The 15,071-nt window shown below is 36.0% G+C and overlaps 1 protein-coding gene and 1 pseudogene across 7 annotated transcripts in view; one reads left to right on the top strand and one right to left on the bottom strand.

Annotated features, from left to right (window-relative positions):
• Positions 1–15,071, bottom strand: part of METTL25 (methyltransferase like 25) — a 154,857-nt gene that overhangs the window by 41,977 nt on the left and 97,809 nt on the right. For all 7 annotated transcript variants that reach the window (XR_006220085.1, XR_006220083.1, XR_006220086.1 and 4 more), the window contains exon 9: positions 12,233–12,326. Coding sequence is in view for 1 of the 7 variants with exons in the window: in XM_007085589.3 (XP_007085651.1) it covers positions 12,233–12,326 (94 nt within the window). In the remaining 6 variants the exon portion in view is untranslated. The remainder of the gene's footprint in view (positions 1–12,232; positions 12,327–15,071) is intronic.
• On the top strand, positions 3,744–7,698 carry LOC102973029 (annotated as a pseudogene).

The raw sequence follows: 15,071 nt of genomic DNA, 5'->3' as shown, positions 1-15,071 counted from the left end.
ATGTTGTACATTTGAGAGTGAGATCACATTGTGTGTCAATGATACTCAAATAAAAAATAACACAACAAGAGATGGGGCTGGGGAATCTAGAATTTGCATGGATAGTGTGTGCAATAAAAGTAAGGAGTGGTTTCCTGTCTCATATTTAGGTCTTTCAAAACCTTCTAAATCCTACAGGAGAAAACAAGCAGCAATCTCTTTGATCTCAGTCACAGCAACTTCTTACTTGACATGTCTCTGAAGGCAAGGGAAACAAAAGCAAAAATGCACTTTTGGGACCTCATCAAGATAAAAAGCTTCTGCACAGCCAAGGAAACAATCAACAAAACTAAAAGGCAACCGACAGAATGGGAGAAGATATTTGAAAATGATATATCAGATAAAGGGTTAGTATCCAAAATCTATAAAGAAAGAACTTTATACCCAAACTCAATACCCAAAAAACCAGACAATCCAGTGAAGAAATGGGCAGAAGACATGAAAAGACACTTTTTCCGGAGAAGATACCCAGATGGCCAACACACACATGAAAAGATGCTCAATATCCCTCATCATTAGGGAAATACAAATCAAAACCACAATGAGATACCACCTCACACCAGTCAGAATGGCTAAAATTAATAACTCAGGAAACAACAGATGTTGGCGATGATGTGGAGAAAGGGGAACCCTATTGCACTGTTGGCGGGAATGCAAACTGGTGAAGCCACTCTGGAAAACAGTGTGGAGGTTCCTCAAAAAATTAAAAATAGAACTACCATACGATGCAGCAATAGCACTACTAGGAATTTATCCAAAGGATACAAAAATGCGGATTCAAAGGGGCACATGTACCTCAATGTTTATAACAGCACTATCAACAATAGCTAAGTTATGGCAAGAGTCTAAATGTCCATCAACTGATGAATGGATAAAGAAGTTGTGGTATATATATATATATATATATATATATATATATATATATATATAAAATGTAACAGTACTCAGTGATGAAAAAGAATGAAATCTTGACATTTGCAAAAACATGGATGGAACTGGAGGGTATTATGCTATGCGAAATAAGTGAGTCAGAGAAAGATATCACATGATTTCACTCATATGTGGAATTTGAGAAACAACAGATGATCATAGGGGAAGGGAAGGAAAAATACGATAAAAACAGAGAGGGAGACAAACCATAAAAGACTTTTAAATACAGAAAACTGAGGACTGATGGGGGTGGAGGGTGGGGTAAGTAGGTGACAGGCATTAAGGAGGGCACTTGTTGGGATGAACAGTGGGTGTTATATGTAAGCGATGAAATCACTCACTGGGTTCTACTCCTAAAGCCAAGACAACACTGTATCTTAACTATCTTGAGAATAAAAATAATAATAAAATACAATAAAATGGAATAAAATGAAATAAAATAAAATAACAAAATAAAATAAAATAAAATAAAATAAAATAAAATAAAATAAAATAAAAAGGAGGGAGTGGGTTTAGTAGACAGTCATTTGCTGTTACTGAGGCAAGACCAAGAAATCATGGGACATTCATGAGATACCACAGGTAATTCAAGTGCAGCTGTTGGGGGATTCAAAGTCACATTCTGAAGTGATGAGGCTTAACTCAGATAAAATTAGAAGGCATAATAGGTAAGGGTTGGGGTTTTATCATTAAGAATTAGAACATTCTTAGAACCCAAAAAACATAATAGACAAGTAGCATGATCTCTCGCTCATGAGCAGGAAAAAAAACCCCAAAACATTAAACACTGAACAAAGGGGAAAACTAGAAATCTGAAGCCTGAAGATGAAGCTGTGTTGGAAGATAGTGATGACATCAGGGCACTAGGGGCAAAGGCAAGGATTTGAGTAGTGTTCTGGACAAATCCTTCCTTTTGGTTTTATTTGCTGCCATTAGACTTCTGAGGTCCCATAACATGTCAGGATTCACATTTGGAAAAAGCTCATGCACTTTCTGATTTCTAAACAGGACTCTTTAAAGCTCCCCAAACTCATTAGTGCTTACCTGATTGCATGAAAGGAACCACCCATGTGCCTATAAGCAGGGCCAAAATTTTCCTAAGGAGGCAGTATTTGAGCTGCTCAAGCACTTGAACAAAGTACACAGTTAAAGCCCTAGAATCCTGTCACATACAACATCAATGTATACTGCTAGATATAATACACAGACAAATGACATTCTTGCAAGGAAATGAATTCTTCAGGACTCTTAGGTCCTGGTATGAGAGATAAGCACTACTGAGCTTCTAGAAAGAGGAATAATTTACAACATAGTTCCCAGAAAAGTGATCTTCAAATCACTATCCTATGATTTTTCTTTTTCTCCCAAAGTGCACTGAAATTTTGGAATAACCTTCCAATTAATTTTGTTCTGAGCTTTTCCCTTCTTTCCTTCCTTCCTTATTATTATTATTATTATTATTATTATTATTATTATTATTATTTTAAAAAGCCACAGTTTACTAAATAAAATGAGCATCCATGAACTGGAAGAACTTGGCATATAAAATGATTATACAACAAACTTTACTCTGTGGTAATTTTGACTAGTGACAATTCTATATAAACAAATAGTAAAGAGATGGTCTGCCATGACACTTAAGAAAAGTATTATTAAAATGGGATCCTTCACACCTATTTTCCAATAGGAAAAAAATCAAGTTCATTAAGGTATGAATTCTAACGTAGAGCACTTTTCTACAAAGAAGCATTAGAAAAGATGATCTGAAGATAAACTATACTGATATTTTACGTGCTTACTGTACTGTTTTCCTAAAATGTAGAATTATAATTATAAAATGTGAACAATGATTAATATTGTATGCAAGGCAAGAGGATGGATTGATTGGTAAGTGAGGAATCTGCCCAAATGTGGCTTTTGACAGCTGGCGGCTGGCAGCTTTGGCAGGCGAGTCACAGTCAGCAGGGGTCAAGGTTAGTGGCAGCACAAAATACACTTGTATGAGACTGATAGGCAGGCCTAGGCTGGGCCACAGCATCTCTGAGGACAGCATCTGGTAAAGGCCTCTAAAAAGACCTGAAACAATTTCTGTCCTTTCCCAGAAGAAGTTTATCTTCTCTAACTGGCTCCTACCCTTCTCAGTATTAATACAGGCTATATTTTTAATTCTCCAAAACCTTTTGTTGTATTTACTTTGTGTAAGGTTCATTTCCTTTGGGTTTGGTGGATTTGGGTTTCCAATTTTTTTTTTAATTAAAGCTGCAGAAAGTGCAACGAACATCTATATACCTATTACTTAAATTCACTAATCATTACTATTTTGCCATATTCGTTTTAACCATCCATTTATTATTATTATTATTATTATTATTGCTGATCCATTTGAAACTAAATTACAGATGTCATGACCCTTCACCCCTAAATGCTTCAGCAAGTAGATCCTAGGAATAAGACATGCTCTTACATAACTAGAATAATCAAATTCATTAATTCAACATTGATCCAATATTGTTGTCTATTACATATTCTATATTAAAATTTTACCATTTGTCCTAATAATCCTTTTATGGACTCTCCTACCACTCCACCTTTTTAAGAATCCCATCTGGGATAGGACATTGTATCTCTACTCCCATTTAATCTGGAACAGTTCCTCAAGTCTTGTCTTTTGTGAAATTGATATATATAGTTTTTAATTGGAGAATAATTGACATACAATATGGTATTAGTTTCAGGTGTACAACATACTAATTTAACATTTATACACATTAAAAATGGTTACCACAGTAAGTCCACTTACCATCTGTCACCATACAAAGCTGTTATAGTAATACTGACTACATTCCCTATGCTATATGTTACATCCTTGAGTCTTATTTATTTTATAACTAGAAAATTGCACCTCTTAATTTCCTTCAACTAGTTTGTGCATCCCCTGCTCCCTTTCCCTCTGGCAACTGCCAATTTGTTTTCTGTATCTCTGAATCTGTTTCTGTTTTTGTTTTCTTTGTTTTTTAGATTCCACATATAAGTGAAATCATAAGGTATTTATCTTTCTCTGACTTATTTTACTTAACATAATACTCTCTAGATCATTCATGTTGTAAATGGCAAGATTTCATTCTCTTTTATGGCTGAATGATACACACACACACACACACACACACACACACACACACACACCATATCTTCTGTATCCATTCATCTCTTTATGGACATTTAGGTTATTTTTACATCTTCGCTACTATAAATAATGCCAAGAGGAACAGCGGTGTGTACATCTTTTTGAATTCATGTTTTTGTTTTTTTCTTTTTCCAGATAAATACCTAGCAGTGGAATTGCTGGATTGTATGGTAGTTCTATTTTTAATTTTTTGAGGAAACTCCATATTGTTTTCCAGAGTGTCTGCACCAGTTTACATTCCTAACAACAGTGCATGAGGCTTCCCTTTTCTACACCTCCTCACCAATACTTTTTATTTCTTGTGTTTTTGATATTACTTATTTTGACAGGTATGAGGTGATATTTCCTTGTGGTTTTAATTTGTATTTCCCTGATGGTTAGTGACATCGAGCATCATTTTATGTGACTATTGGCCATCAGTATGTTTTCTTTGAAAAAAATCTGTTCAGGCCCTCTGCCCATTTTTTAATCAGTTTTTTTTTTGATATTGAGCTGTATGAGTTCTTTATATATTTTGGATGTTAACTCCTTACCAGATATATCATTTGTGAGTATCTTTTCCCATTCAGTAGGGTGCCTTTTCCTTGATGGTTCATGGTTTCCTTTACTATCTGATACGGACATATTTTGAAAAGTCTAGTTGTCTGAGTGTTTTCTCATGAGTAGATTCAAGTTATTCATTTTTGGCAAGAATATTACATAAGTGATGCTGTATCCTTTCCAATGCATCGCCTGATGAGTTGGACAATGTCAGTTTGTTCATTATTGGTGATGCTAACTTTGAAGGTTTATCTACTTTTTGAAATGAATAAAAAATCTGTGGGAGGTAATGTGAGTCTGTGTAAATATCCTGTTCCCCCATAAACATTTTACCCAATGGCTTTAATGCCTTGATGATTCTCCTGTGAATCAATTATTACCATGGTGGTTGCAAAAAGCAGCCAGGATTTACTTATGGGCATAATGCACATGTCAAAGCAGTTCAATATCACTTAGAGACATATTACAACATGGAAGAGCTCATGAGCTCCCTACATTTGTTGTTGGCTTTCCTATGGAACAATTCCTGTCCTCTCACCTGTATTTAAACCACCTGGTGATTATTCTTACCTTGGATTAATCCCTGATTTAACACCCCAAAATAAGTTTACCTGGCCTCTCCACATGTGCTCACTCCTATAGCCTCATCTCTCACTTCTGCCTCTCCTGCTTGCTTTGTGCTCCAGCACTGCTGAGTTCAGAATCAGGTTTCTCACATCTGTGTATTTTTGAAGAAGCATACCCACCCCTGCATACCTACAATTAATTCATTGCTCCCTACCTTCACACCTTGTCTGCTTGATGAACTCCTCTGCATCCTTTAAGACCAAGCTAAGGTACCACATGTTGTTCGTGAAATCTACACAGGCAGAGTGAGTCACTCCTTTCTCTATGCCTCCACACTAGTTTATACAGTGTCTATTGTTGTAGGTTCATGCTATATTGTAATTGTTTTCTTTTTTTTTAATGTTTATTTATTTTTGAAAGAGTGTAAGCGGGGGAAGGGCAGAGAGAGGGGGACAGAGGATCCCAAGAGGTCTCTGAGCTGACAGCAGTGAGCCCAATGTGGGGCTTGAACTCACAAACCATGAGATCATGACCTGAGTTGAAGTTGGAGGCTGAACTGACAGAGCCACCCAATTGCCCCATAATTATTTTCTTTTTAAAAGGGTTATATTTTAATTATCTTTGTAGCCCCAGAGTTTACACTGTTTTTGACACATTGGAGATTTTTCAAAATAAATGGTTTTTGATGAATAACTAAATGACTTTGGTCTCAAAAGTTTTCCTTTTGCTGACCCATTGTGGAAACATATGTAAGAATATTTTTCTAAATTATCCTTTATTGCCCTTTGCCATCTTAGAGGGGCACCTGGGTGACTCAGCTGGTTAAATGTCAGACTCTTGATTTAGGTTTAGGTCATGATCTCACAGTTCATGGGTTCAAGCTCCACGATGGGCTCTGTGCTGACAGCTCAGGGCCTGGAGCCTGCTTCAGATTCTCTCTCTCTCTCTCTCTCTCTCTCTCTCTGAGCCTCCCCCACTCACAGTCTGTATCTCTCTCTCTCAAAAATAAACATTAAAAAAAATTAAAAAAAAAAAGAAGGGTAGCCTCAAGGCTAAAATGCCAAAGAAGGAGAAGCCCCACTACAGCCAAAACCCTGCCCTGGTCAGAGGAATTGGCAGATATTCTTGATCGGCTGTGTATTCCGGAAAGGCCATGTATAAGAGGAAGTATTCAGCAGCTAAATCCAAGGTTGAGAAGAAAAAGGATAAGACTCTTCCTACTGTCAGAAAACTAGTTGGTGGTGACAAGAATGGTAGTACCCAAGTAGTTAAGTGTTGTAAAATGCCTAGGTATTATCCTACAGAAGATGTGCCTTGAAAGCTGTTGAGCCATGGCAAAAAAATCTTTCAGGTAGCTAGTGAGAAAACTGCGAGGTAGCATCACTCCTGGAACCATTTTAATCATCCTCACTGGGTACCACACAGGCAAGAGGGTAGTTTTCGTTAAGCAAATGAGCAGTGGTTTGCCACTTGTGACTTGACCTCTGGCCCTCCATCGAGTTCCTCTGCATAGAACACACCTGACATCTGTCATCGCCACCTCCACCAAAACTGATATCAGCAGTATGAAAACCCAAAACATCTCACTGATGTTTACTTCTAGTTTACTTCTAGAAGAAGAAGCTGTGTAAACTCAGACACCAGGAAGGTGAGATCTTCAACAAAGAGAAGGAGAAATATGAGATTACACAGCAGTGCAAGGTTGATCAGAAAGCTGTGGACTTGCAAAGTCTGCCAGAAATCAAAGCTGTTCCTCAGCTTCAGGGCTATCTCCACTCTGTGTTTTCTCCCAGGAATGGAGTTTGTCCTTACACACTGCTGTTCTAAATTTCTCAAAAAGAACTTAATAATTTATCCATTAAAAAATACACAAATTACCCTTTATTTACTTCCATTAAGGTTCTAGCTTAGTAGTTTTCAACTCTGCCCATTCAACACTACACCATCCCCATCAAATCATCAGTTTTTATTGTCTTTTTTTCCACTTTTCAGTATCTGAAGTTAACTTCATTTATTTTTGTACTCATTATATAACACACAAACTCTAGAACATTATAAGCTCCTTTTATTTCTCTCTTCTCATAAACAAATACTCCAGTTTATTCCTTGTCTAGCAAATGATACCAGTACTGATGCTTTTGAAATCCAAAAGATACAGTGTGTGTGTGCAATTGTGCATTTGTGTGCATGCAATATAAGCTGGGGGAGAGAGACAGGAAGGCAGAAAAGTAATGTCAATTGACAAAAGAAGGCAAAATGCTATGGACCATGAAGAAATCAAGAAAACTTAAAGACAATTTTGAGGGGTGTCTGGGTGGCTCAGTCGGTTAAGTGTCGACTTCAGCTTAGATCATGGTCTTGCGATTCATGAGTATGAGTCCTGTGTTAGACTCTGTACTGATAGCTCGGAGCCTGGAGCCTGCTTTGGATTCTGTGTCTCCTCTCTCTCTGTCCCTCCCCACCCCTTCTTTCTTTTCTTTCTTTCTTTCTTTCTTTCTTTCTTTCTTTCTTTCTTTCTCTCTCAAAAATAAACATTAAAAAAAAAGACAATTTTGAAATTTTCTGAAATTTGGTGAGACGCCCAAGTTTGGTACAGAAGATAAAGTTTGAGAATACCTAATCTTTTTAAGATTTAGGTAAAGCTAATCATTAGGATGTTAATATTTTAGACGTTTTAAAGTCCTATTAAAATACTTCTTTTATAAAGAAGTAATTGAACGCTACAAGAAATTTACTGTAATGTTTCATTCTAAGAAATTCATTAATTATAAACAGTAGACTTACTGTAGCTGATGTTCTGCCACAATTTACGGTTTTGAGTAGTTACAGAGTTAGGCTTAACTTTACTATGGAATCTAAACACTCTGCTTAAATAGACCTATATTTTATACTGGGCTGAAGTTATATCACCTATAAGTGATTAGAGTGAAACAAAATGAAAGATCAAGGCGGGGGGACTGTTTTGAATAAAACGTGTTCAAAATATAAGAACAGAATCATTGCTTCTTCCCTACTTTCCTTCACGTTTCTCGGTGTAACATCTAAAATGCATTAAAAAAATATATGGGGTTTATAATAGAAATGTTAGATGACTGCAAATTGAATCACTAAGACGACAAATGCTCGGACACAGTGGACCTCAATGGGGGTGGTGAGAAGTGAGGATTTTGCACCGCCCCCCCCACGCCCCCCCCCCCCCGGTAATTTTTGGCAATGAATGTCTAGAGACTCTTTATACCATTAGGGTTCTACCACTGACATTTAATGAGTAGAGGTCAGGGATGCTGCTAGACATCCTTCAAGGCACAGGACAGCCCCCCACAACAAAGACTTACCCGAATGTCAGTAGTGCTGCCAAATCCTGCTCTAAGAAAATGCCAATGCGGTCTCTCACAACTGACTATCGGAATTATGGGCTAAGCTTTTAAGCTGTGTATGAGCCACCTACATATCCAGCATATGCAGCTTTGGTCTTCTTTGAAATGATAATTTGTCTGGGAATGTTTTCTGTTTACTTCCATACATTTAACATGATTTCTTATAACTAAAAATGTATCCAGAGCATGTTAAAAAATATTTTCTACACACTTTACTTGCTTACATAGTTTTGAATATGAAGAGATTTGCTTTAAAAGTTTAGAAAAACATCAATGCATTCACACTTCCAATTATATATATATAAGTTTATCAATAAATTATTAGATATTATGGTATATTTAATATCTTAAACTTTTTTTTTTTACTTTCTTTTAAATTTTGAGAGAGAGAGAGACAGCAGGGGAGAGGGGGAGACGAAGAGAGAGAGTCGTAAGCAGACTCCACACCCAGTGCGGAGCCAACATAGGGCTCAATCCCACAACTGTGAGATCATGACCTGAGTCGAGATCAAGAGTCGGACACTTAACCTACTGAGCCATCCTGGCCCCCCTTAATTTTTTAAACTTAAATTGTTTTGATGCTTTTCAGTGCTTAGACTCTCATGTGAAAATTCATTTCATTTTTAAAATGAAACCATACACAAATCTCTTTTCATTGTGCTTACTGTCAAAACTTTAATTTGAGCATCGATACTTGATTATGTGGGAGAAAAATAATAGGAATTTGTATTGGGTCAAAAACCTAATTTTGGTTTATCCTTTCCAACTAGTCTGATCTGACAGATACAACTTTCTCATTCCTCTTGCTTAAAATTAAAATCAACCTCCCACCCACAAAACATGTACTCATCTATTTGCTTCCTTTCACCAGTGTATCCTTTTAAATACCTTACTGTTTTGCTCTATACCTTCTTCCATCTAAGTCCTCCAGCTTGGGTTTCTTGTTCCTTTTCATCTTCCAACCCATTTTATCTGATATATTTGTTCTTAATGAGCTTAAATAGTTTTAGGAGAAAATCAGTGGGACACTATTATTGCCTTTATTAACTAATACAAGGAATAATTTAAGACTGATTTTACATGGTGATACTTATCTACATTAGTCTTTGTTTCTTTTGTTTTTACTTTCATTTCTCAGTATAGTGGCGGTTAACACTTGAGGTTTTGACGTTAGCTGAATCTGTGTTCAAGTTCCACCTCCACTAATTGCTTTGACTCTGGCAAAATGACTTCTCTTTTTTGACACCTCTCTTTCTAGATCTTTACATTCGTAATAATTATAGTATCTACCATAAGTGTTTTTATGAAGAGTAAATGAGATAATGTTGTGATGTTCTTAGCATAATAACTACCACATAACAAGTGCTTAGTAACTATTAGCTATTATTAATGTTCCTTTCTGTAATATAATAAGGAACATATCAAGGAACATTTACTACGGTTATTATTAAAGACAAACCTGGGAAGAGAAAGCTATCAACAAGGATAAGTAACATTCTTTCTGGATTTTTGCTACTTAGTTTTGGCAAAGGGTAATATATTTTTAGTTTATTTTTTTATTTTTATTTTTTAATATATTTTTAGTTTAAGTAAAAACTTAGCTCTTCATCTGTGAAAATAACGCTTTGGTTTGTGTGCTTGACATTACTGCAAGACATAAAATTGAGACATGGAACAAAGATACACTAAATAAGACTAACTGGAAGGAAAACCTGTCTGATTTATTAAAAACACTTTTTAAAATCTTTATTTATTTTTGAGAGAGAGAGACACAGAGCATTAGTGGGGCAATGGCAGAGAGAGAGGGAGACACAGAATCTGAAGCAGGTTCTGTGCTGACAGCTCAGAGCCTGACGTGGGGCTCGAACTCACAGACCGTGAGATCATGACCTGAGCCGAAGTCAGACGCTCAACCCACTGAGCCACCCAGGTGCCCCAAAAACATTAAAAAAAAACACTCAGAAATAAAGGGCACCTGGGTGGCTCAGTTAGTTAAGCGTCGGACTCTTCATTTTGACTCAGGTCATGATCTCATGGTTCGTGAATTTGAGCCCCATGGTTGGCAGTGCTGACAGTGCGGAGCCTGCTTGGGATTCCCTCTCTCTCTCTCTCTCTCTCTCTCTCTCTCTCTCCCTCTGCCCCTCCCCCCGCTCAAGAATGAATTACAAATAAATAAATAAATACCCAGAAATAAAATGACTGGGACAAAAATTATCTATTGTCATTCATTTATGTAAGACTAGAAGGACCTTTGTTTGGTGACTAAATAAAATATTGACAAGAGTCATTATCAATTGTGTTATTACTAGTAGAACATATACAAAGATCAGAATAAAAAATATACATAAAACTCAATATTATTAATTATAATATTAATATAAAAGTATACTAACATATATAACATTTATAACATATAATAAAACTATATATAAAAACTAAATGAACTAAAACTTCTGTTTGCATTTACTATGTAAAAACATTGTGCTCAGTATTTTATGTATATTACCTCCTTTGATCTTAAATCATGAGTTAGAAGTGCTTTTGAACAGTTATTTTATAGAGGAGGGGTTTGATTATTAACAGTCTAATGGCTTTAAATAATAAAGTAACTGGGGAGTAAATGAACAACTGGTAGAATAAATAACAATACTTTTTAGCTTTGATACAATATAATCATATCTGTACCACCTTTTCAAGAAATCCATTTCATTCCTTTAAACAGCTATTTTATTCTTTATTTCCATTTATAATCAATTCAAAATACCAGAGTGATCCAAGTTCAACTTAATATTTTACTCAATAACGCATTTGAATTGAGAGTTTATTTTTTTTCTCAGTGTTAGAATATTTATTAGTACTAGCCAACCAGCTTACCACTTTATGTTTGACATCAAACTCTCAATTATTAGTTTGGGCGGCCTATGATGTTATACTTTCCAGGATTCTCCCATTCAAAGGCTTTTAGAATTTAAGATTTTTAATTTTAACTAATTATACAATCTTTAAATAAATGCAGTTTTTTGTCTCATTACTCTTACCTTACTAATAATTCCCTGTTCTGTTATCTTGTTTTTAACTCTGTTTTTGATTTGAGAATTAATACATATTACCTGAATAAACCTAAAGGGGGAATCTCTCAACAGATGTACAACAGCAAAGCACCCACATTGACTGCAAAGGTGAACTGGAATAAAGGAAATGGTGGTATGGTTTCAATGTAATGTAGATGTTTTCCACAAATGGGAGGAAAGTAGAAGGCAAATTATTTTGTATCATCTCAATTCATTATTCCATAGAAGTTCTTCTGTTTTGTGTGTGTTTTTTTTTTTCAACGTTTTTTATTTTTTATTTATTTTTGGGACAGAGAGAGACAGAGCATGAACGGGGGAGGGGCAGAGAGAGAGGGAGACACAGAATCGGAAACAGGCTCCAGGCTCCGAGCCATCAGCCCAGAGCCTGATGCGGGGCTGGAACTCACGGACCACAAGATCGTGACCTGGCTGAAGTCGGACGCTTAACCGACTGCGCCACCCAGGCGCCCCTGTTTGTTTGTTTGTTTGTTTGTTTTTAATAAAAACAGCAATCATATACTGACCTTGGACTCATCTAACCCAAGCTTCTTTAGAGACTTTCTGGCATAGTCCAGAAAGGAAGAGGATTTGGAATAAATTTTACCAACATGCCGATCACTGCAAAACAAAAGTAAATCACTTTTTAGTTTTTCCAGTTTAAATTATAGATGACTGCAAATTAAATCATGAAATATTTTTAAATACCTTCTGTGTGTACATGGCACAAGCTTCAGATTTGATAAAAGTGTGTTAATATTTTTATAAACATTTTTAGGTTCCATATTATAAAGTGTTTAAGATCTGCTTCTGAGAATTCCTTCAACACACAGTAGTGGGAAACAGTATTAGGAAGACAATATATGAGAAATAACTTATCAACAGTATTAAAAAGCTTAATTTTTAAAGGAAACTATAGGTCTTTCAAAAGTTTCCATTATGCTATAAAACACACTTAATTTTATTGGCAACATTACAGTTCATATTTCATTGCAACACCTGCTAATGGTGGCGATAATTCAACAGCTATGCAAAGAGAACTCCTTCAATGCCAGCCATTAAAACACCATATGCTGAGTTGGGTCTGACTTGATCTCATTTATGCCCTGCAGATTTTCACTACAGTTTAAACAAAATATCATGAGATGGTTTTGAATTTAAATAATGAAATGTGAGACTATCACATCACATAATTTGGGTTGCAACTGAGGTAAAATATAAAAATCTAGGGAATAAAAAATTCACCACTTCCAAGTTATCAAAATCAATGAATAAAAGCTCATTTACTCTTGGTAATATAAATATTAATCCCTCTGATTAATCAGACATGAAGTTCTTTTGAACTTTGAATTCTTCCTTTGAAATATATCTCAAATATATTCTTGCAGCTCCATTTCTAGATGGCCACCTCAATTCCACTTATTAGTACTTCATGTCCTTTAAGATTGAAGTCTGTCTCCTTCCTTGCTGCCTATATTTTCACGATAGTTTCTTAGAGGAACATTTTTATGTATTACTTCCCCACCCCCAAAATTTCAATATACCTGCCATTTCTTGGGGTAAATTTGAAACTCCTTAATTAAGCAATCAGGGTTTACTATTTTCTGGCTACACCCACATTTTCCCATTATAATCCAGAATTCAGTTTTCTCTACTCATTGTTTCAGACTATTCTCCATATTTATGTCTTGGTGCATTTGCTCATTCACTCACTTCCTAATGGATTATAAGGTTTTCCACTCTCATCTTCTGCTTAGTTAAGCTACAGCCATCTTATATGACTAAGCTCAAATTATGTATTCTTTTTGGTAACATCACTAATATCATGTTTTCTAGTTTTGACTTTCCACAGCCCGTATCCTTTTTCCACTCGTGTTATTTCATCACTGCTTTGAAATAATAGTTGTTTGAATAGGTATAGGTTCCAGAAAACAAAACTTGTATGTTTTATGAGTTTTTGTGTAATTATCAGATCCAAAACATAGTTATGTATCTTACGTATAACAGATATAATAGATATGTACATCTTACATATTACAGGTGGTGAAAATAAAAGCAGGAAGAGCAATTAGGAAGTTATTACAATAATCTAGAGGAGAAGTTTAGACCAGAGTAGTGACCCTGAGGATGGTGAAAAGTGGTAGAATTTTAGACATATTTTGATGGTAGAGACTACACAGTTGTTGAAGGACTGTATCTACTCCGTGTGAGAGTGATGTTGAATATCTTTGCATGTGTCTATTGGCCATCTGGATGTCTTCTTTGGGAAAGTGTCTATTCATGTCTGCCCATTTCTTAACCGGGTTATTTGATTTTTGGGTGTTGAGCTTGATAAGTTCTTTATAGATTTTGGGTATTAACCCTTTGTCAGATATGTCATTTGCAAATATCTTCTCCCATTATGTAGGTTGCCTTTTAGTTTTGCTGATTGCTTCCTTTGCTGTGCAGAAGCTTTTTATTTTGATGAGGTCCCAACAGTTCATGTTTGCTTTTGTTTCCCTTGCCTTCAGCGACATGTCTAGTAAGAAACTGCTACGGGTGAGGTCAAAGAGGTTGCTGCCTGTATACTCCTCTAGGATTTTGGTAGTTTCCTGTCTCACATTTAGGTCTTTCATCCATGTTGAATTTATTTTTGTCTAAGGTGTAAGAAAGTGGTCCAGTGTCATTTTTCTGTGTGTCACCATCCAGTTTTCCCAACACCTCTTGTTGAAGGGACTGTGTTTTTTCATTGGAATTCTTCATGCTTTGTGAAGATTAGCTGACCATATAGTTGTGGGTGACCATGTAATTTAGAAACATGGGGTCATTAGTGCCCCTGCCAGGGTGATTTGATGGACTGATGGAAGTAAAATCTGACTGGAATTCAAGAATAAAAGGGAAAGAAGTTTCAAAGGACTTTTTCAGTAAAGAACAGATAAAAGATAGTTGAATGGGAATATGGAGTCCCCAAAGGATTTTCAGAATCTGTGTTCTTAACCACATGTGCTCTTATGACACATCATTTCATTTAATAAAAATGAAAACTGGCCATCATGGAACTCACTAGGGGGTAGAGGAGCAGACACAAACAAGTAATTGTACTGTCAGGTTCAATCAGAGCAGTAAGTCACAGATTAAGTCCTATGGCAGAAGAGAAGAGGGTGAGAAAGAGAAAAGTATCAGAGAGGTTGTCTAACCTGGGTTTTAAAGAATGCCTAGATTCCACCTGCCAGAGGTTGTGGAAGGAAGGGGTGGCAGAAATGAGGAGAATATTCCACGTAGATAGAGGAGCTCCAAGGAAGCATACAAGGCATAAAATTAATTGCATGGGAAATGATGAATAAGCCAGTGTACCAGGACATTCTGCATGGACAGCTTCTTGGAGTA

The sequence above is a fragment of the Panthera tigris genome, chromosome B4, assembly GCF_018350195.1.
Source record: "Panthera tigris isolate Pti1 chromosome B4, P.tigris_Pti1_mat1.1, whole genome shotgun sequence".
Taxonomy (NCBI): Eukaryota; Metazoa; Chordata; class Mammalia; order Carnivora; family Felidae; genus Panthera; species Panthera tigris.
The sequence above is the reverse complement of the archived record's forward strand: the minus strand, read 5'-3'. Positions and strand labels throughout refer to the sequence as shown.